Here is a 26440-nt window from a genome sequence, read left to right as displayed (position 1 = left end):
TGGGAGGTTCGCGATCTCGACCAGTCAATCGTCATGTCGGCATTGAAGACTAGAACTCGGTCCTACAAATTTCTCTTCTCCATCGAGAAGAGCTTCCCCGCCGACTTTGTTGAAATGTTGGTCCGAGCTCGCAAGTACGCCAAGGCTGAGGAAGCCATGGCCTCTCGGCGGGAGACAGCCGAACGACCTGCCAAGATGCAGAAGACGCGCCACGAGGAGCGCTCCCAACCAAGCAGCAGATCCCCCTGGCATGAGAAAGAGCCTCCTTGGCCCAAGAGCCTAGCTCACTCGAGGTCTCCCATCCAAAAGTTTCAGACATACACTCCCCTCATATCCACCCGAGCAGAGATCCTCATGGAGTTGAGGGTCAGGGCTACCTCCGACCTCCATTGAGGATGCGACCGACAGAGTCGCGGAAGCACTCGAAAAAGTATTGCCACTTCCACCGAGATCGTGGCCATGATACGGAGGATTGCTACGAGCTCCGTGATGAGATCGAGGCACTTGTCCGCCGAGGTCGGTTGAGTTGTTTTGTCCATGATCATGCCTACAGGAGAGAGCCTGAGGAACAAAACCCAATGTCGCGTGAGGAGCGGGACGACAACTAACCTCTCGCGGGCATCAACAATATCATCAGAGGGCGGGCGAGTAGAGGCGCCTGAAGCATCGAGCTCGGAAGAAGGAGCTTCCTTAAAGCATCCGTGCACTGCGAAAGTCATCTCCTTTTCCGATGAAGACCAAAGGATTTTATGACGACGCTGTAGCTATTTCCTTCATCATTGCAAGGCTTTAAAAAGGATTTTAGTACATAATGAAAACTCGGCTGATGCCTTATTCTATAATGTCTTCCAAAGGATGAGCGCTCCTCTGGCTAGATTCACAGGAGATTCCACCCCAAGAAAGTGCTATGAAGTTAAATCCTCTTATGGTCAAGCAGGCCGAGCTCATGCAGGCCGAGCCGAGCTCATGCAGACCGAGCTCAGAAGACCGAGCTTATGCAGGCCGAGCTCAGAAGACCGAGCTCATAAGGCCGAGCTAACGCAGGCCGAGCTCATGTAGACCGAGCTCATGCAGGCCGAGCTCATGAGGCCGAGCTCAGAAGACCGAGCTCATGAGGCCGAGCTCACGCAGGCCGAGCTCATGCAGACCGAGCTCAGAAGAACGAGCTCCAAAGGCCAACCTCAGAAGGCCGGTGCTGAGCCAAGTCCTGAGGAACTTCGAAGCTCGAGAGCCATCAAAATATCTTCAAAAGGTACAGGACGCCACTTTGGCTTCAAATAATTTCAATATTTTATGTATTTCCAGGTAGGAGAATCCAAAAAACGGTCTACGGATATCTTTATCTCCAACGTCGCCCCGCTCCGAATAAGGGCGCACGACCGCCAACGGATGAAGTCCGTCTCCTGTATGTGTCTCCAATGATGCCTCGACCAAGCTCGGGATGCCAATTCGACGTCCTTCGATACCATTCAACGCCATTCGACGCCCTTCGACGACATTCGACTCCATTCGACGCACTTCGACGACATTCGACGCCCTTCAACAACATTCGACGCCACTTCGACGCCATTTCAACGACATTCGACGCTATTCGACGTCCTTCAATGCCATTCGATGCCTCCTATGACAACACGCTCCGATCTAAGTGGGGGCACCCTGGTGAGTCGACCACAAGCCAAAGAAGGCTGCTGAAGTCGATCTCAGAGCAAAGTCGCTTAACTCCGCTTGGATAGCTCGGCTTAAGGCCGTTAGCTCCGATTACACGAGAGGTACACATACATCTTTATAGACATTTGGCTATATTATAGGACGATCGACGACTGGACTACTTCCTTCGCCCGAGCCAAAAAGCAGCTCGAACTCGAAAGTCGGGGGGTAGTGTTGGAGGAAAAAATGGACCACCCCACAAGTATAATTAAAGCACCCAAATCCGACAACAAGCCTGACCTCATGCAGGCCGAGCTCATGCAGAAGGCCGAGCTCAAGCAAGCCGAGCTCATGAAGACCGAGCTTAGAAGGCCGAGCTCAAGCAGGCCGGGCTCATGCAGGCCGAGCCGAGCTCATGCAAGCCGAGCTCAGAAGACCGAGCTCATGTAGGCCGAGCTCAGAAGACCGAGCTCGTCGTCCACATGCTGCGGCTACGCCCTGTAGCAGTCTCACCGTACCCTGCTTTGCTTGCCGGCCACGCCACGACACATCAACTAGGGACCATACCCTGCTACGACTATCAATAATTAATGCGCATGGTCTCCACGGATCTCCGAGTTACTCAAAATCTCAGGCCATCCACGGCAACTCATCAACTCACTCAACTACGTCCGGTCACCCACAACAACTCATTGGCTCCAGTCCCGTCCTCCACGGCAATGCATTAATTCAGATAACCACACTCAATCATGACGGTAACTCATTTAATTCGTCCGGTCACATCACAGGTAACTCTGTATCCCTCCTATAAAAGGAAAACCTCTCTTTCTTAGAAAGGGCTGGACTCTACAAAACTAGAGAGGATAATCTCTCTCCCCTTACACATTAGCCCCCTCTGACTTAAGCATCGGAGGGCCGGCGACGAAAACCCGGCTTTTTGTAGGTCTCCCGCAGGACGCCGCTCGCCGACGGACTGCCACCCGCCATTTCTTGCCGGAGCTCCCTCCTTCTCAGCCAGTGGTCGCCCCCGTGTCCAATTTCCAGCAACAGATTGCATATATTTAAACATGGTGACATGAATCAGTTTTATGACAAACCCCCCAAAAAGGTGTGAACGACCCCACCAATTAGCTAAAAACTTTTCCCGCCTAGCCTTTGGTTTGTAATCAAGAAAGTGCAAAAGCTGAGGTTGGTAATCTTAGGATTAAATTAGTCAGTTGATTTATGCAAAAAAAAATAATGCAGATGGTGGTACTCCCCCCAAAAAATGCTAAAACGGGAGCGTGACGGCTGCGGTAGGATCAGCCGGAGACCGCCCATGCATAGGTTAATTTAAATGCCATTTCTATGTTTTAATAAAGAGTAAAAAGAGACTACTTCGGTTCCACCAAAGCTGGAAACATGAAGTGTTAGCATCGGACCACAAGGCATGATCAATTATGAGACTGCCTTAGGTCGTACAAGAGCAGCAAAGTGATAAGGCATGCAAACTAAACTGAGGTTCGTTCCAACAAAATGAGTTATCCCTCGTACTCAAATGCCTTCAGCAGTGAAGCGTAAAGCAGACTGCAGTCTCATCTAATATTGCGCTGGCTACCCATAAAAAAACCCAGAAAGTTGCCCTGGCTAGCAATTCTGTTTGCGAATGAGTTATAATTCCTAGGATCATGCCTTCATCACAGATCGATGTAATAACATTTTAAGCCAAGCACTTACAACCCGATTAAGTAGGCAGAGCAAGTGTCGGGTCAGTGTTACAACTCAATTAACTAGGTAAAGCAAAAGTTTGAACGCTTCTGCTATCTCTGAAATGAGTATTTATCTCCAACTAAAGGGAAGTGTAAACCTCAAATCCAAACATCTCTAAGAGAGGCCATTATTGATTCAGAGTTCTGAAGATATGGTGCATAAGAATTGATTAAATTCATGATTGGGCTATCAGCTGACAATTTTGGAGGGATAGCTTTTCTGGCCATCACTTGTCTGAGTGGGACTAATAATATAGAGTTGCACGCTATCAGTTCGGATGGCACTACATCGGATAATCCACCCGAAGAACTCAGAGGTTTAATAGAAGCACCGTCACTGCTATATAACTTTCAGACCCCGGGCCAAAAGTTTTTATAGCAGAAGGCACAGAACCCCATAAAAGATTAATACATTCAGAAAAAGGGCCAGTAGACCTTTACATGCCTCTCTCATCCTCAAAAACTTGGTTTCTTGCGATGATATGCTACAAGAAACAAGCAGTAGGTCTAACATGTTTGGATTTATGTACCCTCTGGTTTGGGCTGACATTCCTTTTCTTCTTGATAGATGTGGACCACGTAAAACATGGTTGCTAGTTGCTACTATTCCACTAAAATTCTGCCTCTAGATTAGATACACCATAGCCTATAAGATGGGAAAAAGGAAAAAAGTGAATGGGCACGAAAACAGCCAGAATACCCCTGCAGGGCATTGATAAAGAGGATGCAACAGGAAGGAGAATGCCTGCAAACAAAATGATATATAAGCATGCATATAACAAATGTGCTTACAGAAAGTAATCGATTATAAAACAAAAGAATTATTTTCTAAATAAGCAAAAATAATTAAGAAAACAAAGGAAAAATAAATAAATCATTTTCAGCAGTTTTTTACTAAAACAAGTCTCTAGGGGTGATGGAGCTCAGAAGGTGGACATCACAAAATTATATGTCAGATCATGCATTTAAAGTTCAGGCCAAAATTCTGAAACCGAAGCAAAGACACCTCATTTCCAGCTGGAAGCAACCCACAGGCTGATATTACATGTCCAAAGGACAAACTATGATAAGTTCCCACAATCATTTATTTAAATATTTATTCGAATTGTAAGAAGTATTAAACATATATTATTTAAAAAAGAAGTATTAAACATATATGTGCAAGCATACATCTTTTGGAAGCTTTAAGATTTTTTTTGGAGAGAGGGAGAGGAAAAGGAGGAGGTTTGTTGGGGGGGGGGGAGTGGTGGGAAGGTGGCAAGGGAACTTCTTGTGCAGTTTAGCATTGTGAAGTTAGGTTCAGATTTGAGCTTGGATTCTTGAGATCTAATAAGATCAAATCTCCTTCATAGGGTATCAAGTTTCAAACCCCAAGAAGTTCCAAATATTTCCAAACCCTCGCCGATCAGAATCATAGACCAATGGTCTTTATGCGTTATTCTCATATACATCTACCATAGTTAAAAAGAAAGTCTTGCAATTATTCCGTAAAGAATATAAATTAATAATTTTTTACTTCTTTAGATTGTCATTTATTTTATCAAGTGAAACAATATATTACACTCTAAATTAGTGCACAACATGCATTTTAACATTTTATTTTTAATTTAAAAATTTCTACGTAAGTATAGCCTGAAACAATCCAAACTATACAATCAGAGGTTCAACAAAAGCAAACACCCGAAGATCTCAAAGAGCACAATATGCTTAAATGATTTCTAAAGTAGTTTCGACTTTTTTATTGTCTTTTTCTAATTTTAATTTAAACCTTTTCTTCTTCATGCTTTTGATTGAAAATCCAAAAGGCAAACATGGAACTCCAGAAACCACTGAAAACAAAATCTAGTCAGCCCAACTGAATCTCAGACTAAGATTTCTCCTAAAATAATAAATCACAATAACACAACTATAAATTGATGTTGAAATCAAATATGTCCTGTCATATTGGTTCTGTGGTTGGCGTCATTTCAAAACTCAGCTATGTTAAGTACATGCAACGATGTAATAGAAAAATATCTTCTATCTGGAAGGTTTAGAATCCAAAATCCTTACCGATGGTTAGAAACAAATAGGTTCATGAAAACTTCTCAAACACTTGTCTAATGGAAACAGCGAATGGTCTCCTATACTTTCAATTGTCTTATCTTGATGATTTAAGACTTGGTGCAGTGAAGTGCCAAGCCAATCATACATCATAAGGCCATCCATGCTTAAGTACTAGAAATTGGAATACCAGTGAATGAGCCTTCAAATACAATAATCTAACAGTACTCTACGACTAGGATATGGAACATACCTTTATAGGATGTACACAGTAGGACAACCTCTCAACCTTGAAGAACTTTCTGAGGATCCAACTGCCCACTACAGTAACTGGAAGGAACAGTAGATAGCTCTTGTGTTCCTTTCCATTCCTGACCAGGCTTCAGAGTGATGGGCTTCTCAATGGCTGCCGCCTCCACGCAAAGCATATGTTTATACTCATCATACCCAAAATCCGCCAGGGCTTTGGCTTTCTTGTCCCAAGGATTCCATACCACTGCATGGAGGAAAAAGGATATGCCACCAAGGACTTCATTATAAAAAAGATTCTACTGATTCTGATTTCAGTTATTCATTTCCCTAGAATTCTTGATGCAAGCAGTAAATATGATGGGAATTGTCCAAGGTTCAAAGAAGATAGTCAGAAGATAATGGAAAAAAAAGGAAATAGAAACTAATATCAAACTCACCAGCATCAGGAAGACCGTCTTTTAGCAAAACAAATGTGCTTTTCTTTTCATGATCCAGAATAGCAATCTTCATTGGCGTGCTCAAATATATTTTCTCCACCTTTTTTGAACAAGAGCATTAATATTTAATGTCCAACTATAACAGTCTATATGACTATGCTGATTTACTTACTTCAGATTCAAATGTAAGTGCATCTCCTTGTTCTGTGAAGCGCTGCTTCTCCTTCAAGTTGTCAAGGTAATCCAGTGTCTCCAATCCTTCTACCCGCACTTCACTGGAACATTTACTTGAAATTCAGGTCCAGGAAAGTGGGCAGGAAAAAAAAATAAAGGATGACTGGAGTGTATGTTGCCACTTGCCAAAACTAAATATGACATCAGATCTAGCCCTAAATAGAACTACTTGACTAATGAGGATTCGTAAAGACAACCCAACATAATTTAAAAGAGGCTTGGTGGTTAGAATTATGATAATTATTTGTTGTTAAACAAGCATAACAGAATGACTAAGCATATCTAATTGTACAAAATAATAAAAACCTATGGTCAAAGATTTTTTTTTTTTTTTTTTGACTGGACAAATTCTGATTGATCTAAGAAAAATTAACAAACATCTGGCCAGATATTTATCTTATTTATATATCTAAATTGGTATGAGGATAGAGAGAGTCAAACAATGCATAAAATGTTTCTTAAAATACATGGCAAACTAGTTACAATAGAAATTTAATGGTGCTTAGTCTTCAGAAACATATAATTATTCTGGACATATACAGATATTGTATTTATATCCAAAATCTAGAGTGTAACCATTGTCCATGTTGGTTGGTGAACTTTGTGTATTCAGCTGCACGGTGTGCATGTGCATGTGCGCAGGTAATCAACTGCCACTAACACTTGAGACCTCATTCTTTCCAACCCATTACACACACACACATTAATATTAAAAACATATCAAGTCCAAAAAACCTACAATTTTTCATTCCTTTTCCTCTATTTTTCCCTATGCAAGAAATTCTGTATTGCTCAGAATTGTGAATGCTCATATGATTAGACTACTAATGGATACAGATTTATAAAATATAATGAAAAAACATATGAGAAACTTAGCAAAATTTGTCTGACAAACCTGATGTCAGAGACAGAAAAGTAAGTCTGAAATGCAAATGTAAATGAGAATGGTCTTCCATCAGTATTGGTGTTTCTTATGCGTGATGTCAGTATCAGAGCTCCTCCACGAGCCAGAGCAACTCTTAGACGAAATTCATAACTGCAATGATAGAAAGTACACAGTAATGGTTCAGCCAAGCATAGAAGGAGTGCAGTAAAAGAAACTAACAAAAAGAAAATGTAGACAGACACAGTACTGATAGCTTGCATATAACTTATTAAGGAAAAATATCTGAAGAAGTCAATCTGCATATAGCAACCTGTGAGGCCAGATCTTTGTGTCTTTGTCAGATGGCTTGAGGATTAAATCGACAAAAGTTTTAGTGACACTGTGTGCTGGAAAAGTTGGTGGGTTAGTGTCAATACTCCAAAACCTGTTCCTGGCAAACCCATGTAGTTCAAGAGCTCCATGGCTCCCAAACTGCATGATCAGAGCATTTTTGGGTGACAATGATGATGAAAGTACAGATGAGGTGTAATTAGATAAAAAATAGATGATAAGATAGTCATACTTGAGGAAAGCATATTGGGATACCCCCACGTATTGCTTTTGGAAGCTTGAAGGTAGCCTATAAAGAATAAAAAAAGGGGAAGTTAGACAAGGACATTAGATGACCAGAGCAAGATTAAGGTCAAACTTAGTTAACGAAATCACTAAACATAAGATGAACATCTCCCATCCATTGATTTACATCTACTTAAGCACATGCTGTGCCAAGAAACACTTTCGTTGAATTAATTCACTATGAATAAGGGATAATATTGGCTGCATTCAAACCCGTCGGGTGTGAGCCGCCGTTGTACCAAAAAAAAAAAGAGGATAATATCCCAACATTCTGAGAGACAGATGTTACATCTCTCTGACTTTAATGACCATAGCTAATGAGCCTCATAACAAGGTATTGTATGTACAATGAAAGTTCATGCACTTGGTTCCCATGATGGCAGCAAGATAACAAATGAAACACAAAAATATCTTGGGAAGGGTACAAAGCACATAAACAATTCGAACATGATTTAAATGAAAAGGAAACGTCCTCATTGTTTCATGGTCAAATCCTTCAAACCAGAGGATTATAGTGTCATGCAATTGGAAGTTGCAAGGAGACAGGCTCTAAATAGGGATATCATACTGACATAAAGAGAAGGAAAAACAGTAACCTTTCAGGCTTAAGATGTAAAAAATTGATATATGCAATTACAAAAAAAAAATCTAAAAGATGAAAGAAGAGAATAAGAAGTCCATAACAAAAACAAAGAGATTCAAAATATACATAGGGCAGGGTTCAGAATGGAAAAGAAAGGACAGTCATTTAAAAGAAAAAAGACTTCAAAGCATACAGTTGAAGCCTTGAAGGAGATACCAAAATAGATAGAAGACAGTGATACAGATATCGCTCATGCTCATGGAACATAGCCTCCAAAAGGTCCATGACATTCACCCCAAAATAGACAAGAGTCTATTAACCAATATTATTTAATCTCCATGCCGAACTTGAGATGACATCTCCACATAAAACTTAAGTGTAACCTCAAAAATAATAAAGTTAAGCAGTATAAATCCCTAGAGAAACTGAACCATAATAGTTGTAAAAAGCATGAATGGGCATGGAAGCAACTCTAGGACATTCGAGTACACAAGCAGCAAATGATGAAACTAGAACGTCATAGCAAGCAAGAGTGCTTAAGAAGTGTTTGAGTAGAATATATTTACAGCAAGCACAGTCATAACAGTCATCCACGTAGGCAGCATTATAGAAATGAACATGTGCTAGGTGGGCAGTTTAACTCCCAAAACCTCGAGTCAACTCAAGGATTCTAGTGGGGAAGCACCTGGTATCCTGTGGGTGCCATCCATTACCTTTTCACATTTCCTGCTTACCGTGCGTTCCTTTTAAGAGAAAAGTATTTCAACTAATATTGCATTATTTTTTGATAAGAACTAGTTCGTTATTATAGCAAATTAGCAACGGTATTTGCATATGGAGGATAACCTGAAAACTTTGCCCTTATCCTGACGATACTATAAATGACCAGGATCATTTGTATATATGTCATCTTGCAGGACTTTCATGCTTCTATATTCCAGTCCTTGGAAAAGATAAGAATCAACTTTGGTACCTTACTGCTGACAAAAAGCAACTCCTCGCCATAGATATTTTTCCATGATGTTACTTGACCTCCATACAGATACACCTGCAAAAACACAAATGGATATGCATACAACAGTACATCGGCTACCGGCATCCACAAATGAACAACTTTTGAATTGCTATTTTATCAGGAAGTTGACATGGATCTAAATCATGCAAATAAGATAAGTCATAAATAAATAACCCATAGTTGAGAGATTTGAGCACAAAGCAAAAAGGCATGAATAAGGGGTCATCCAAGTTATGAAAAATACTCAACAAGGCAAATGGAATCAGGATAGAGACCAGCAAGCACCGTTTTAAAGAATACTAGCATAGGTTGCACAACAACAAAGTGATCGGTATTAAACACTGAATTATAGTATATAAACATTCACCTTTACAAGGGCTTTATTAAGTAAATGTAAGCTCTAAGCCATTAAATGTTCCAGTTAATGGAGACAAGAAACATGTACTTACATAGTGTACATAATAATATAAGATTAAGATTAATTTGGCATGTGAAACAAACTCATGGAAACTCTTATATTCTAATTTTTACATATTATTTCATCTCCCTGTATATAAGTAACTCACATATTTAGTGGACATGATCGATTCAAGAGAAAGATTATTTGATGGATGAACATGATCCAATCAATCAATGAAATATTTGGGCTTCTACTTCTTGACATTCTTTATTAACATGAAATGCCAATTAAACTCCCATCAGAAGTAGTATAACCGGTTTTAAGAAATACAGACATGCAATTCTTGTATATTGAATTTTTTGAAGACACAATTATATTAAGGCGGTGAAAAGCATTAGGTACAGTTTTCATCAGCCAAGTGATTTGTGAGTTTTAGCTGGCCCATGCCAAAACGATCAGCAATAAGAATTATCTCTTTAGACAAGCCATAAATGAAACCATTAGAAATATTCAATAAGATGTGATATTGTTCAATTTGCAAAAATGAAATATAGTCTTAGAATAGAACAAGATTAAATGTTCGGTTGTAATTACAAAGGATGGATCAGAAGATAAAGGCTTGTGTATCAGCTGAAGTATAGAACATAAACAAAGTATGGAACATGACTTGGAAATGGAAATGGAAATGAGGGTACTATGAGTCGGTTATCAGTTTTGGGATTAAAAAAATGGAGAGATAGATATAGCAGACAGATAAAGAGGAGACACACTTCCAGGAATGTCATGTGATTGAACCATTCCTTGGCAGCTTAAAGGAAGACTAAGTAAAGAAAGCTTTAAAAATGATCATAAAGCCTAACATGTATGGGATTAAAAAAGTGCTGGTAATGTTGAGGGTCTAGGCATATTTAATGAGTATGAGCTGCAAATCTAGGGAGGTGACATATATATTAGAGAAGGCACGGAAGTTGCATTTATTAAGTGATGCAGAAATGACAGAAACAGTTTGGGCATGTGCAATAAAGATCTTTTGAGGCGGCCCAGCAATTATTTCAAAGGGACATAGAAAAAGAGCCAAGGAGGGAAAAATCCTAAGTTAAAGTGGATGGAAGTTGCGAGAAAGGATCAAGAAATCCGGTAATAACACCAGAGGCAACTCAAATAGTTATGGTGACAAGGATGAAACTGTTGACTATTTTGGACTTTGCTCCAAATAGTGGCTTTGAGAGGGACCTATTTGCAAAATGACATTTCATTATATAAAAGGTACATGTTACCTCTTTTCCCGTGGGATGAAGGGTTTTGTTTTGGTTTTAGGTTGAAAGGGTTTTTTCAGCCGCCGCCGCTCCCATCTTCTTCCTCCCGTGCGCTCTCGGTCTCTTGGCAACATCTGACTTGGGTTCCCTTCTGTCTTCATTCGCTGGAGGCGTTCTTCCTTCTTCCCTTCTTCAGCCGTGGCTTCTTCCTGTGACTTCCCTGTTTCCGTGAGCCCCTTTCTTCTTTGCTGTTCACAGAAATTGCAACAAGGGAAGGTATGGTTTTGATACTCATTTGATCTACCATTGGAGCCGTAGAAAGGTTGATTTGCATACTACACTTTTGATCTATCATTGTGGCTGCAGAAGGGTGATCCGATCAGGTTGTTTCTTGCTTTATATTTGGTTTTATATTGCCTCCTATTGTGATCATTTGGCAGTCCATATTTTGGGCTCTTATGTATCTATGCTTGTACCCTATTGGGAAGATTGATATAGTGGATTGTTCCTCCTTCCCGTGGATGTAGGCACTTGCTGCCGAACCACGTAAATTTGGTGTCTTTGTGCTTATCTGTTCATGCCTGTGATGTGTTTGATGGAATGCCTGAATGAGACCAATTGTTAATTGGTAAGCCGGATACAGTGAGTTTTGTGCCCATTAATCCCAACAATTGGTATCAGAGCTATGGCTACTGTTGGGCAACAAAATTCATCTAGGGCTAACGATTCGGCTTCTGTTTCACATTCCACTATCATAAGGCATGAAGTGGCTGTATTTGATGGCACAGGGGACTTCTCACTATGGAAGGTAAGAATGAAATACCTGTTGGTTAAGGAGGGTGTAGCAAAAGCCCTCAAGGGTATGGATGCAATCCCAGGAGATAATGAGGCTGTCAAAGAAGAGATTAATGAGAGAGCACTAGGAACTTTGTTTTCGGGTTTGAGTGATAAAGTCCTGCGAAATGTTGTGGATCTTGATACAGCTAAGGGAGTATGGGAAAAATTGGAGAGTCTATATATGGCAAAATCCCTTACTAATAGATTGTATTTGAGGGGAAAGTTGCACACATTTCGTATGGCAGAAGGGACTTCACTCAAAGATCACTTGGATGAGTATAATAAGCTCCTACTTGATTTATCAAATATTGGTGTTGAAGTAGATGAAGAAGACAAGGCTTTGATCCTCATCTACTCATTGCCTAAGTCCTTTGAGCATATTACTACTACTATGCTCCATGGAAAAGAGACAATAAGTCTTGAAGAGGTAGAAGCTACTTTGTTATCCAATGAGCTTAGATTGAAAGTACAGCTACAACATCAAGTTCAGACTCCAGCTCAAGGACTTATAGTTAGAGGTAGAGATGAGCAGAAGAAAGGTGGACAAGGTAGAAGCAAATCCAAAATCAGATCAAAGTCTAGGTCTAGAAGACCAGGTGTTTGTCACTATTGTAAGAAACCAGGCCACTGGAAATCAGAATGTAGACTACTACAGTCTAAGAAAGAGAGGGAACAAAAGGATAAAGGAACCGTCTCAGACTCGGCAACGGTTGCAGTTTCATCAGCAGGTCACAACAGTAATGATAATGATGCAGTATTTACAGCTGCTTGCAGTGTCAGTCATCCTGATACTTGGATTGTGGACTCTGGAGCATCTTTCCACATGACACCTCATAAGGAATGGTTCTCTTCTTTTAGATCATGTGAGGGGGGCACTGTTCTTTTTGGAGATGATGGTATTTGTAAAGTGGAAGGTGTTGGTACAGTTCAAATTAAATCTAATGCAAACACTGTGGTGACCTTGGACGATGTCAGATATGTTCCTCAACTAAAGAGAAACCTTCTCTCAGTACATGTTTTCGATAGTGCAGGTTTCGAGGGCAGATGGGGTAGAGGATCAATAACTATCAATAAAGGAGTATTGACTTTATTGAAAGGAAAATTGTGTGGGACCCTTTACTATTTGGATGGTAGTACAATAGTTGGACAGGCTTCAGCAGTGCAGTCTTCTACTGAGCAGTTGACACACCTGTGGCATCAGAGATTGGGCCACATCTCAGATAAAGGTTTACAGGAGCTGAGCAAACGTGGTTTGCTAAGTGGTCAGAAGGTTGGTGCACTTGGATTCTGTGAGCATTGTGTGTTCGAAAAACAACACAGGGTCAGCTTTTCTACAGGCGTGCACAGGACAGCTGGTATATTAGATTATATTCATTCTGACCTATGGGGACCAGCCCCAATTACATCCAAGGGTGGATCTAGGTATTTACTCACTTTTATTGATGACTACTCCCGCAAAGTCTGGATATACACTATCAGAAATAAGAGTGATGTATTTGACACATTTAAGAAGTGGAAGGCTATGGTCGAGAGGCATACTGATAGGAAGTTGAAAACCTTCCGAACTGACAATGGATTAGAATTCTGTTCTACTGAGTTTAATGACTTTTGCAAATTAGAGGGTATTGTCAGACATAGAACCACAGTGGGTACACCTCAACAGAATGGTGTGGCAGAACGCATGAATCGCACACTAATTGAGAGAGTCAGATCTATGCTATCTAGTTCTGGATTAACTAGAGATTTTTGGGCAGAGGCCTCTCACACAGCCTGCTACATTATAAACCGATCTCCAGCATTAGCATTGGGCATGAAAACTCCGGAAGAAATGTGGACAGGAAAACCTGCAGACTATTCAGTACTCAGAGTCTTTGGGTGTCCAGCTTATGCACATGTAAGAGATGGAAAGTTGGACCCTAGGGCTAAGAAGTGCGTATTTCTAGGATACGCATCTGGGGTAAAAGGCTACAGATTATGGTGCACAGAGCCTGGATCCCAAGGTTTTTTAGTCAGTAGGGATGTGACATTTCATGAGATAGCTACTCCTTTAAGGCAGCTACAGCCAAGTTCTTCTGAGAGAGATCAGGGTCAGGATCAGATAAATAGGACTGTTATGAATATTGATCAGACTATCAGATCACAGCAGCAGGCAAATGAAGATACTTTAATTCTGAATGAGCAGCAACAGCAGACAAATGCAGAGATACAGACTCAGGAGGAGGTTACCATGGAAGGTCAGGATCAGATTGATAGCATTGCCACTCGTAGACCCAGGCGTCAGATCAGAACACCACAAAGGTATGGTTTTGAGGATTCAGCTTGTGCTGGGTTAGTTTATTATGCTCTGAGCATTGCAGACACTATTGGTGATGAGCCGACCACATATCAGGAGGCTATTAGTTGTCCGCAGGCTGAACAATGGACCATGGCTATGGTTGAAGAATTACAATCTTTAGAGAAGAATCAGACTTGGAAATTAGTCAGATTACCAGAGGGCAAGAAGGCAATAGGCTGCAAATGGATCTTCAAGAATAAAGAGGGAGCCAGTCATCAGGATTTAAGATATAAGGCCAGGTTAGTAGCTAAGGGCTATTGTCAACGGGAGGGAATTGACTATAAGGAAATATTTTCTCCTGTAGTTAAACACTCTTCTATTCGTGTGTTGCTTGCCTTAGTTGTTTCTCAGAATTTAGAGCTGGAACAGCTAGATGTTAAAACAGCTTTTCTTCACGGTGATTTAGAGGAACAGATTTATATGCAACAACCACCTGGTTTTGAGGTTCCAGACAAGGAAGATCATGTATGTTTGCTCAAGAGATCATTATATGGTCTCAAGCAGTCTCCAAGACAGTGGTATCGCAAATTTGATAAGTTTATAGTCGACCATGGATACAACAGATCTCCATATGACAGTTGCGTATATCACCAGCGGTTTTCAGATGGATCCTTTTGTTACTTATTACTGTATGTGGATGATATGATGATAGCAGCCAAGGATATATCAATCATCCAAAATCTGAAAGCTGAGCTCAGTACTGCATTTGAGATGAAGGATCTTGGACCGGCAAAGAAAATACTTGGGATGGAGATCAGTCGTGACAGGCAGTTGGGTAGACTTTTTCTTACTCAGCATGGATATATTAAGAAAGTCTTGGATAGATTTGGTATGTCCACAGTCAAGCCAGTCACTACTCCTTTTGCCAGTCATTTCAAATTATCTGCCACACTCTGTCCCCAGACTGAGGATGAGGAGAGATATATGTCCAGAGTGCCATATGCAAGTGCAGTAGGTAGCATCATGTATGCAATGGTCTGCACTTGATCTGATATTTCACAGGCAGTAAGCGTAGTAAGCAGATACATGGATAAGCCTGGAAAGGCTCACTGGTCAGCTGTGAAATGGATACTTAGATATCTAAAAGGCACTTCCAATTTGGGATTGGTATTCTCCGCACAGAGTAATTGCACTATTACAGGATTTTCTGATTCAGATTATGCTAGTGATTTGGACAGGAGGAGGTCGTTAACCGGATATGTATTTACTCTCTCTGGTTGTGCAGTCAGTTGGAAGGCTACTTTGCAGCCTACAGTTGCTTTGTCTACTATAGAAGCAGAGTATATGGCGTTGACAGAGGCAGCAAAGGAAGCTATTTGGTTAAGAGGACTAGTACAGGATTTGGGTCTCGAGCAGGACCGTTTGGATATTAATTGTGACAGTCAAAGTGCTTTGCATCTTGCCAGAGATCAGATGTATCACGAACGCACTAAGCATATAGATGTCAGGTATCACTTCATCAGAGATTTGGTGGAGAATGGTGATGTCCGGATTCAGAAAATCTACACTGCTCATAATCCGGCTGATATGTTCACTAAACCAATCACAGCAGTTAAGTTCAGGACTTTCCTGAACTTGATTGGTGTGAGCACTTGTTAATGCCCTTCCGGGCTTGTGGTGAGGAGGAGGTTATTTTATCAATCCATATTTGATGATAGGTACATAATTTGTCGCAAGGAGGAGGATTGTTGACTATTTTGGACTTTGCTCCAAATAGTGGCTTTGAGAGGGACCTATTTGCAAAATGACATTTCATTATATAAAAGGTACATGTTACCTCTTTTCCCGTGGGATGAAGGGTTTTGTTTTGGTTTTAGGTTGAAAGGGTTTTTTCAGCCGCCGCCGCTCCCATCTTCTTCCTCCCGTGCGCTCTCGGTCTCTTGGCAACATCTGACTTGGGTTCCCTTCTGTCTTCATTCGCTGGAGGCGTTCTTCCTTCTTCCCTTCTTCAGCCGTGGCTTCTTCCTGTGACTTCCCTGTTTCCGTGAGCCCCTTTCTTCTTTGCTGTTCACAGAAATTGCAACAAGGGAAGGTATGGTTTTGATACTCATTTGATCTACCATTGGAGCCGTAGAAAGGTTGATTTGCATACTACACTTTTGATCTATCATTGTGGCTGCAGAAGGGTGATCCGATCAGGTTGTTTCTTGCTTTATATTTGGTTTTATATTGCCTCCTATTGTGATCATTTGGCAGTCCATATTTTGGGCTCTTATGTATCTATGCTTGTACCCTATTGGGAAGATTGATATAGTGGATTGTTCCTCCTTCCCGTGGATGTAGGCACTTGCTGCCGAACCACGTAAATTTGGTGTCTTTGTGCTTATCTGTTCATGCCTGTGATGTGTTTGATGGAATGCCTGAATGAGACCAATTGTTAATTGGTAAGCCGGATACAGTGAGTTTTGTGCCCATTAATCCCAACAGAAACAATAAAGTAAACTTGAAGCGAGAAAATAAAATGGGATACACTTAGGTAGCAGGGATGGTTGCAAGGTGAATCATCCAATATTCTCATGGCAAATATAACACAATTGTTTAGAGATCTAGCAGCAAAAATGACGTAAGTAGCAAGGGCCCTTCTTTTGCACATATCCAATTTTTCCAATCTATAGTAAAACAAAACTACGGAAGATAGTTAAAGGTACTTGTTATAGTAATAATCTATAACCGAATAACATCATTTTTGGATTTAAATTATGAAAATTTGGAGAACTTAAAATCAAGGATGATACAGATCTTAGACATTCTAAACACATGAGAGTACTTTTATGTGGATTGAATATAACAAGGAAGAGTGATTTCTTGTGTGGAACATAGTATTAGGCCACAGCTCAGTGAAAATTGAACTAAAAAGTCTGTTGAACAATGAACACATATACCGTTTACATGATCGACATTATCTGTGTGGACTATGATCGCTCAGATTCAACCACATCGTAGACAATAGATTGCTCTGACCTTTCAAGTAAAAATTTTTCAACCATAAACTGCAGGCATAATTATAACAAATAGTAGTGCTTTGACTAGCCAATCTGTCATGTGCTAGCTTGGATGCAACCTACTATCAAAATATAGCATCCTCTTCGACATTTCAATGAGAAAATTTTCAAATCACAAAAATAAAAAAATTGTCATTGAAGTTCCATAGAATAATTTATCTATAGTTTCTAAAGATCATCTACATTCTAAACCACTAATCTACCAAAATAAAAATGCAAAGACAAGGAATGCCCTTTAAAAAGGAAGAAAATAATCTTCCAAATTGTCTAATGATGTGACTAGCTGAAGCACCAAAACTGCTTGGAACAACATAGAACCATTAAGAACATATTTAACCTATGCAAACATCCCTAACCTTCCCTCTTTTACCATCTCTCAGAATTTTCTGATAAACTCTTAAGATGGTATCCTCGAGCCCGTCAAAACCAGTTACGTTTCTACAGCAAATGCATCAATTCCTAATCATGAAACCTTACAACCCTTTGAAGTTCTGAAGATTCCTCCTGTACCAACATTTGCCAAATCTATGATCCCTGATTCAAAGCTCTTTATCAAAAAGCAACCCTGTTTCAAAACTAAAAATAATGATGAAAATTCGACAACAACAACAAGTTATCTCAGAAATATTATATGTTTTCATCAATATTGAAATATTATCTGGATATAAAGTTCTCAGTCTACAAGCTATGATAAAAACAATATTTCAGGTCCTACATGACTTTCCTATGTCATAAGAATCTATTCCATAAAGATTTTAGGACATATACATATAGCACAAAAAAGCAAATAGCCAAAAAAAAATCTAAAGGAAGTCTATATGTGGAGGAAATTACTGAAAGAAAACTAGTACTACTCTCAAGATGATGATCTAGGCACTCATAAAAGTTGTGGCAATTTTGAAAAAAAAAAATATAAAAGCAAAATAAAAGATATAGGTCATGACAACTGAACTAGATGCCTCACAAGTAATCAAGCTTAAGTCCATATGGCTAATAACATAATTATAGAAAAAAAAATAATGCCATAGTCAAATGTCAGGCTTGATAAGACTTTCAGACTAAAGCATCTCAAGGGGTTAAGTACTGCAATGTAGCAGTGCACCTTCACTGAACTAAATGCTTAGCTAATTCCTATGCCAAAGCATGTGTGTTTACGGAATATGGTGACCAAAATTAGTGAAAACTGGACTGATTCACCAGAAACAAGAAGCATAAGCTAAATCTTGCATTTCTTTCTATCTTATCATGAAATGCAAGAGAGATGTTCTTAAAGAAGAGCTCATAGAGCTATCTCCAATCTAAGACAACTTGAAAAAACAAGAGAAACAACACCAATGTGAGCGACGCACTAATCTTTTTTTCTTAATGTAAGAGAAAGTGAGCGCACAAGATGTGCCAAAACCAGACTGATTCACCAGAAACAAGAATCATAAGCTAAATATTGCATTTCTTTCTACCTTATCATGAAATGCAAGAGAGATGTGCTTAAAGAAGAGCTCATAGAGCTATCTCCAATCTAAGACAACCAGAAAAAACAAGAGAAACAACACCAATGTGAGCAACACACTAATCATTTTTTCTTAATGTAAGAGAAAGTTGGCGCACAAGATGTGTGACATGTTAAGTCTGATGTCCCACAAACCTTAAGCGATCCTGCTATAACTTTTCCCTGTTGCTATAATAAGGAATTCTTGCAAACAATATACCATAAATTGATGTCCCACAAATCTCAATCAATATACCACAAGAAAAGAAAAGCAGCATCTAGTCGGAGAGAAATCTGCATGTTAGAAAACACTGATGGTCTCTGGGCTGGATTCTAATTCAGTAAAGGTGAATAAATTGTCCACTTCAAAACAGCAGCAGCTATCCGAAGAACCATCACATCAAAACACAGAAGCACCAGCTGCAACCAGAATAGTTGCGAGCTACCAGATAAGAAGAACAAGAAGAAGAAGAAGAAAACTAGAAGATCTAGAAATAACTCGGAGAAGAGGATTTCAATAAAGACAGCTTGACGCAGTTATGTACAAACTCCCCTCCACTTTATAGGCATTCAAGTGACCGATTAATTTCATCATTAACTGATGTCTTAAAATCACCTTAAGGTTCACCACATACTAAAGAGTCCAAAACCCAATAGGGCAATTTCATCAAGAACATTTTCTTTTTTGCAAACTTATAGGAATCCGACGCCTGCAGAGCATTCTCCAGAAACTGTTTCACCACAAGATCAAGAAAAGGAATCAAATTACCTATCAAGAAAATGGAATCAAATTACCTAATCAGAGGGGTTTCTTAACATGCGCTAACCAACCACTGGCAGCAAGAAGACACTTAAATTACCGCAGAATTCCATGGATTCATCAAACAATCAGAAGAATCAACAAATTAATCTATCAAAATGGTTACAACAACATAAGATCCAGCAAGAACAGAACAGATCAAATTCTACCACCAAAAAACCACAAGAAACGATCAAGAATCCAAGTTCTTTATCCAAGAGAGATCTCCCAACTCGAACCCAAGAAAGAAAATAAACTCAGTCAAAGAAACACAAGAAATCGAAGAAAGATTCGAGAGAGGGGAGTGGAAGAAACCAGACCTCGGCCGAACACCCCTTGGCCTCCCTCAGCACGACCTTGTCGAGGCCATTGATGCCCCTGCACAGCTCCACCGATGGCATCCCCGCCGCCATCGCTCAAATCCCATAACCAGAAACGCCAATCCCAGCTTCCCGCCCTCTCCTCCTCTCTCCCTCTCTCTCGACGCCCGACCTCCAAAACCCACTGAGGAAGGCTACTGGGAGCAGGAAAAGAGAACAGAAAAGTTCTCGGAGCTCCGCTGGGGTATTTATGGAGCGTGCGAGGGTTCTCCAGCTCGGCCGTTGCCCAGCGGAATCGTATTGCGCGCGACTGCTATATAAATCAGTTGGAATTTCACGCACCAACAACGAGAATCCCCGCTACGGAACCCGCAGCCAAGACCACCCATTCTTGATTAACGGCACCAAGTTGGGTTGATCGTCGGGTGTTCCGAGAAAGCGAGTGCTATTTATTACAGGCAACGTTTTCCACACCTACGAAAGAACCTGTTGTGGGGCCAAGCTTCGGTGAGAGGGTGCACGATTGGGTGGCGTTTACCAATTATAAGTTTGGGATGCATGTCATATATTTTTAAATCGAGAAGAACCTGGCTGCAGAAGTGGGATCCACGAGAAAGCATAAAAAATAGTTTTGGAGAAGATCGCTGCCGTCCATTTTTCCTGCGGTTTTCTGATGCGGAGAAAAGGACACCACGCCACCGAAAGGTTTTCCGGTCATCCGTTTCCGGACCTCGGACGTGCTCCTGGAGTTTGTACGGTTGGATCCGGATAGAGTGAAATGGACGGTGAAGATAGCCCCACTCGTGGGGGCTCACCGCTGGGATAAACCAGTGCATCTCTTGCCTGCATTCGCGCAAACCGAGCGTCGCAGGGGACTTATATGCGGGCAGCCGGATAATAATCAGGGTCGTTCGATCGCTATCGCACGGTCAGTTCTAACTGTTCTTATCCGGACCCATCTTGCTGTGTACGACGGATCTGGGCAGCAAGGCCACGGACAAGGACCGTCCAAAAGGTGGTCTACCGTGTGATCATGGACCTAGGCCTAATCGATGGTGGGCCTTCCGCCGAAAGTTTTGTGCGAGCTCCTGTGGTCGGTCGTCTTGGGCCCCTCTCGAGATGAAGTCGAGGCAAAAAAATTATGTGCCAAAGTGTTTAAACTAGCTTCTTTTTCCTTAATTTCATCGCAAGAAAACACAAAAAAAAAAACTCCAGAACTAAACTCAGCTTCAAAAATTTATCAGTAATTTTTAATATTGCAGCGAAGAGTTGCAACCCTAGCATGCTAAACACGTATATAGAGAAGCCAATAAGCCGCAGATTGGATGGACTGGTGTGTATACAGAGGAAAAAGAGCTGCATATAGCACTCCGGAATGTATTGTTTCTTTTTTTTTTTTTAATGTGTCCATATTAAAGTTGTATGAACCATTCATTTCAGAAAAAAAAAAAAATTTGCAACCCTAGAGCTTGCCCATAGGTTCGTCGGGAGGAGTCATCGCCTTGCGTTCGGCCAGGTTATTTAGTAAGATAATAGATGATTATCATCAAGCTTAACATTAAAAATTGGCTTAACCTTTTGGTGCAGCCATGCTAAGTTGTCTCATCTCCAACAGCAAAAACTTTTTTCGTACTTTAGTGATGCAGTGTGGGCCATCCCGTTCATGTCGCATGATCTTTGCACTCCAGCCACGTTACGATGTGGATTGCCGACGTGGCTTGAAGGAGGTTCCTCATTGTTTAAGAGGAGCGAAATCAATCCATACCTAACTTTAGTTAGGATACTAGCCAAAGGAGAAAGATATATCTCGATCAGGTCCATATACAATTCATGCAGACGAAGATTCGCATGGGAAACTATATATTGTCGGTGAATTCATGAAGAGATCCAGGATCAAGACCCAAAGTTTGTCCAAAGGAAGAGTTGGTGCTAATATGGAGCCCACCTTAATCTCATCATTTAACAATTTGTTCGTGCTAATATGATGATCCTTAATCAGATGCCCCGGATTGTTGCAGTGGCTATTATCAAAACACATGCCCGAGGATGAATTCCGCAAACAGCATGTTTCAATAATGTTGCTTTTAACTGCTAAGATTGTGATGCAGGGTACTTCCACAGGAACAAAAGCGAAAAAAATTAATGGTAGAATGTTTGTTTAATTTTTTTAGATGGGTAAGTTATTTTTTTATGGATAATATTTAGGGATAATTGATCACCAGTACACTAAAATAAGAAAAAAAATCTTTTTATTCATAAAATAAGAAAAAAAATCTTGCACACATGAAAGATGGGTAAGTCATTTTCTCGGCACAATAACATTTTTTATTTTACTTCTAAAATATATCCTAACCCTAATATTATATTTATATTAAATAATAAATATATTATAATGCTATATAATAGATTATAATATATATTATTATGATATGTTATATTTTTTTTGTGTGTGTGTAGATAAACAGATAAATAGATAAAATGTATCATAGAAAATATGGATACATACTAGCAACTTATATAGAAATATAGTTGTCACACTCCAAACCTATCACCTAGGTTGGCTACGTGACACAACCGCATGAGCCCTAGAGCGATGCTCTAGAGATCATGAAAGGCCTAAGATGAACAAATATCTAATAACTCAATAGTGAATAGCCGAATAATCCAAATAAATAAATTCATCATATTCAAATAATCCTACTAATACAGTTACAAGATCTTCAAATGTTCATCAGTATCAGAAAAATAAACTAACTAACTAACTTATGAATCCGACGCTCGAACTTTCACACCCAACCCATCCGAAACCACACATTCTAGATCTCTAAAAGAAGAATAAAAGAGATGATGTGAGCTTTATAGCCTAATAAGAATTCCACACACTCATATCAATATAGATATAATAATTTTAAAATAAAGATTAACTATAAACTACATCAAAATATAGGCAAAAATCATAAAATTTTATGCCAATTTTCCAACATAGCTCGATAAAATCTATGTAAATATGCATCTATAAATGTATGCTATTAGATATTCAACCCATTCCAAAAAAATATGTAAGATATTATGGTTTATATTTTAATCTTTCATTTTTATCTAGATTTTCGATCAATTATTATTTTTCTAATGTATACTATTCATGGTTACGCTTCGACCCACGACTGGCAAACCATTATTCCACGTTTCAGTTCGTGATGGCAAACCAAAATATCCGCACTTCGGCCTGTGGTGGCAAACCAAAATAACTGCGCTTCGGCCTATAATGGTAAACCAAAATATGCGTGTTTCGGCTCGCGGTGGTAAATCAAGATAATTGCACTTTGACCCATAGTGGCAAACCAAGATATTCGCGCTTTAACCTATGGTGGCAAACCAATGTGTCACGATCCTTTTTTATTTATCAATCAAATCATTCAATTTTATTCAAACTAGAAAATATAATTTTATATTATATTTTAAGATCAAATTCTAAAATAATCACCATCATATCCTAACAACCAAAACTATAATCCAAGCAAACATAATCATCAATATTTGATATATCTATATAATAAAGAAATATATATTTATATAACTATATCAAAAATAAATCAATAATTATATGGCAAACGGTGCAAATTCTAAATCATCGACACATGTTACAAAATATGTATTATCCATATAGGTGATTGTGTTCAAAACTTTTACCTCTACCGATGATGGACTTAAACATTAGGTATACTAATTCTCTCCTCGATCTATGAATTTGGAGGTAAAGTAGTCTACCGGACACCTTCTTGTTCATATGATTGTCCCACTATAAAATCATGCTTAATACCTAGACCTGACCACGGTTCTGGAACCGCCAGTTCTGGTTCCACAAAAATTTAGAACCTTAACCGTAACCGAAAATAGTCGGTTCGGTTCCGGTTCTAGAACCGCCAATTCCGGTTCCGGTTCTAGACGGTTCCGGTTCCGATTTTCAATATAAATTATAAAATTTTGAAAAAAAATAGATTATGTAATTAATTTGAAAAAAATTATAAATACAAATAGATTGTGTAATTAATACAAAATGATAATTTGTACCTCATTTTATTATTAACTATCAAAGTAAATTTTAATAATACAACTAGATAACATTATAAAAAAATCATAAGTTACATTAAATAAATTTGGAACTAATTTATTTTATTATAAATGGAAAAAAAGAAAAAAATAGGCTTCGGTTCCGGTTTCGGTTCGATTCCATCAAACCTAGAACCTTAACCGAATCGTATTTCTCAAGGTTCCGGTTCGGCTAAGAACCGTGAGACACGGTTCTTGTTTTGGTCCTATTCTTTCCGATTCGATTCTGGTCCGGTTCTTCGATTAGAACCGAACCGTGGCCAGGTGTATCAATACCACAACAACTATAATCAATGGTATGAAAATATGAAAAAAATAATATTAAATTTCAACGTTGCCGGCCACCTTGGGAATACAATGCCAACCCGAGACCCTCCTAGGTCCACCTAATCAACCCGATTTGTTTACCCTCATAAAATGTCTAGAGTGAGCGTGATAAAGAAACAAGGCGGAGTGAGGGAGGGAGTGAGCGAGTGAGAGAGAGAAAGAAGGCAAGAGAGAAACAAGAGGGCGCGAGACGGCGAGAGAGAGACATGGCCGGCGACCTCCAATGGCGGCGACGTACGGCAACAGCCCCGACCCCCCGGAGGCAGGAACGGCCACGACCCTCGGTGGCGGTGGTCGGTCGGACGGGAAGGAGGAGAAAAGAAAAACATGGGAGCCCGATTTCTTGAAATCCAGCGACCCGCCGGGTCCGAATAAGGCGGCGATGGCGACTAGAAGACCGGGGGAAGAGGAAGAGAAGAGATCTATAGGCCATACCTCAGCTCCGGCGAGGTATCTGCTCCTTTTCCCGACGAGAACGAACGGTGACTCACCGGTACAGTTGTTGGAAAATCAAGGAAATCCCACGGATTTCATCCGCCATCGACGGGGGTTTGGGTGAGAAGTTAGAGAGGAGATGGGAAGCTCTTTTAAAAGATGAATCTAGGGCTCCGGCGAGCCGTGGACTCCTTGTGCTCATCGGCGTCAGGGAAGAAGTCGGACTCCTGGAAGGAGTCCGCCTCTTCCATCTCACGTGCCACGCACGTGGGGTGTTATATTCCCCTTGCTTTAAGAGTCGTGTCAGAAAAAATAGACTTTGAGCCTATGCAAGTATTTTGGGATGGACCGGCCCTTACAGTAATAACAAATTCTAGAATGATTTTTCTGCATAAAAAATATGAATAAATTATTTTATTATCTAAATATTGCTTAGATAATATTTATCCAAGTACATACAGATTTTTATGTAATTTTTGGCCTCCCAAAGCATGCCCTAAAAAGGCAATGATGCCCTTTTGGAGTCATCATGGGGATTGGCTCTAATACACCATAATAGTTGGATATGTTATCAAAGGATTGACTATAGACCCATGTGACATTTTTATAGGAAAAAAATTAGTACTAGCATCTAAAACATTGAATTTTCTCAAAAAGAACCTGATAATATAATTCACTATCGAATGATTGGTTTTTTTTAACATAAACATTTTGAATATTAATCCGTTCTTGGAATATATCAGGGTGAATCTTATGCCATCTATTCATGGACTCAAAGTCAACGAGATATTTACTATTGCGCGAATGAATCAAATACTGCATTTAGTTATGATCTACAACTATATTAATGTATTCAAATAAAGGCTTGTTTGGATATCTTTATAGGATTGGATCAAAATCTCGTAAAATTTGTGAATTAGGCTGCCCATTTAAACATAGCTCTATGAGTGAAATATCTCTAAGCTCAAATCTTGTGAAAAGAAAACAAGATCTTTGAAAGCCTATTTGACTATTTTTACAGAATTGAACTAAAAATTCTAACTGTTCATTTAAGCATGATCTTAAATGAACCAAACTCCACCCAGCCAAATCCTATAGAAAGAAAGAAAGAAAGAAAGAAAAAAAAGACTAGAATGTGGGCTAAGTTCGGATACGCTTTTAAAAAGTACAAGTTAGATGAGCCAGCATGTCCGATTTCTATAAAATTTTTAGTTTAAGCTTATAGGAATATCCAAATAAATTCTAATTTTTTTTTTCTTTTCGCAATTCAAAGGCTTGATTTGATCTAAATTTCGGGCAAGCCCTTAGAAGATGAGAGCTAGATAGGTCAACAAGCTTGACCTATAGAAATATCCAAACATACCCCAAAATATTCGGGGAAAAATTCATGGGACCAACCTTCAAACTCTAGAGGCTGAAAACTTGGCGTTATCAATCAGCAACATCAACGAAACATGCTTCCCAATTGGAGCTCGAAACCTCTGTCAACCTTACGATTGGTGCTAATATGGAGCCACCTCAATGTTACGGTAAGTATATTCTATGGACATTTTCTTCTGATTAAGGATCATAGCACACATGGATGTTAAATACTGTATGCTCTCTCTCTATCACTTTTCCCCATCCCCAGGCTTGCTATAGCACGTATGACCATTAAGCGTAGGCCATAAAGT

The 26440-nt window shown here is 39.8% G+C and overlaps 1 protein-coding gene across 1 annotated transcript; it reads right to left on the bottom strand.

The window, feature by feature from the left end:
- Nucleotides 1-3526: 3526 nt before the first annotated feature.
- On the bottom strand, nt 3527-20315 carry LOC103701526 (putative glucose-6-phosphate 1-epimerase). Its single transcript, XM_008783606.5, has 9 exons — nt 19896-20315; nt 9419-9493; nt 7810-7866; nt 7558-7718; nt 7257-7397; nt 6300-6402; nt 6128-6227; nt 5692-5934; nt 3527-4140 (listed from the first exon to the last, which is right to left on the bottom strand). The coding sequence occupies exons 1-8, from the start codon at nt 19986-19988 to the stop codon at nt 5723-5725; spliced, it is 942 nt and encodes a 313-aa protein (XP_008781828.1). The 5' UTR covers nt 19989-20315; the 3' UTR covers nt 3527-4140; nt 5692-5722.
- Between the last annotated feature and the right edge of the window lie 6125 nt (nt 20316-26440).

This window comes from Phoenix dactylifera, chromosome 2 (genome assembly GCF_051530095.1).
Source record: "Phoenix dactylifera cultivar Ajwa chromosome 2, Ajwa_hap1_PhDact_Kaust_v1.1, whole genome shotgun sequence".
In the NCBI taxonomy this organism is placed as follows: domain Eukaryota; kingdom Viridiplantae; phylum Streptophyta; class Magnoliopsida; order Arecales; family Arecaceae; genus Phoenix; species Phoenix dactylifera.
The sequence above is the reverse complement of the archived record's forward strand: the minus strand, read 5'-3'. Positions and strand labels throughout refer to the sequence as shown.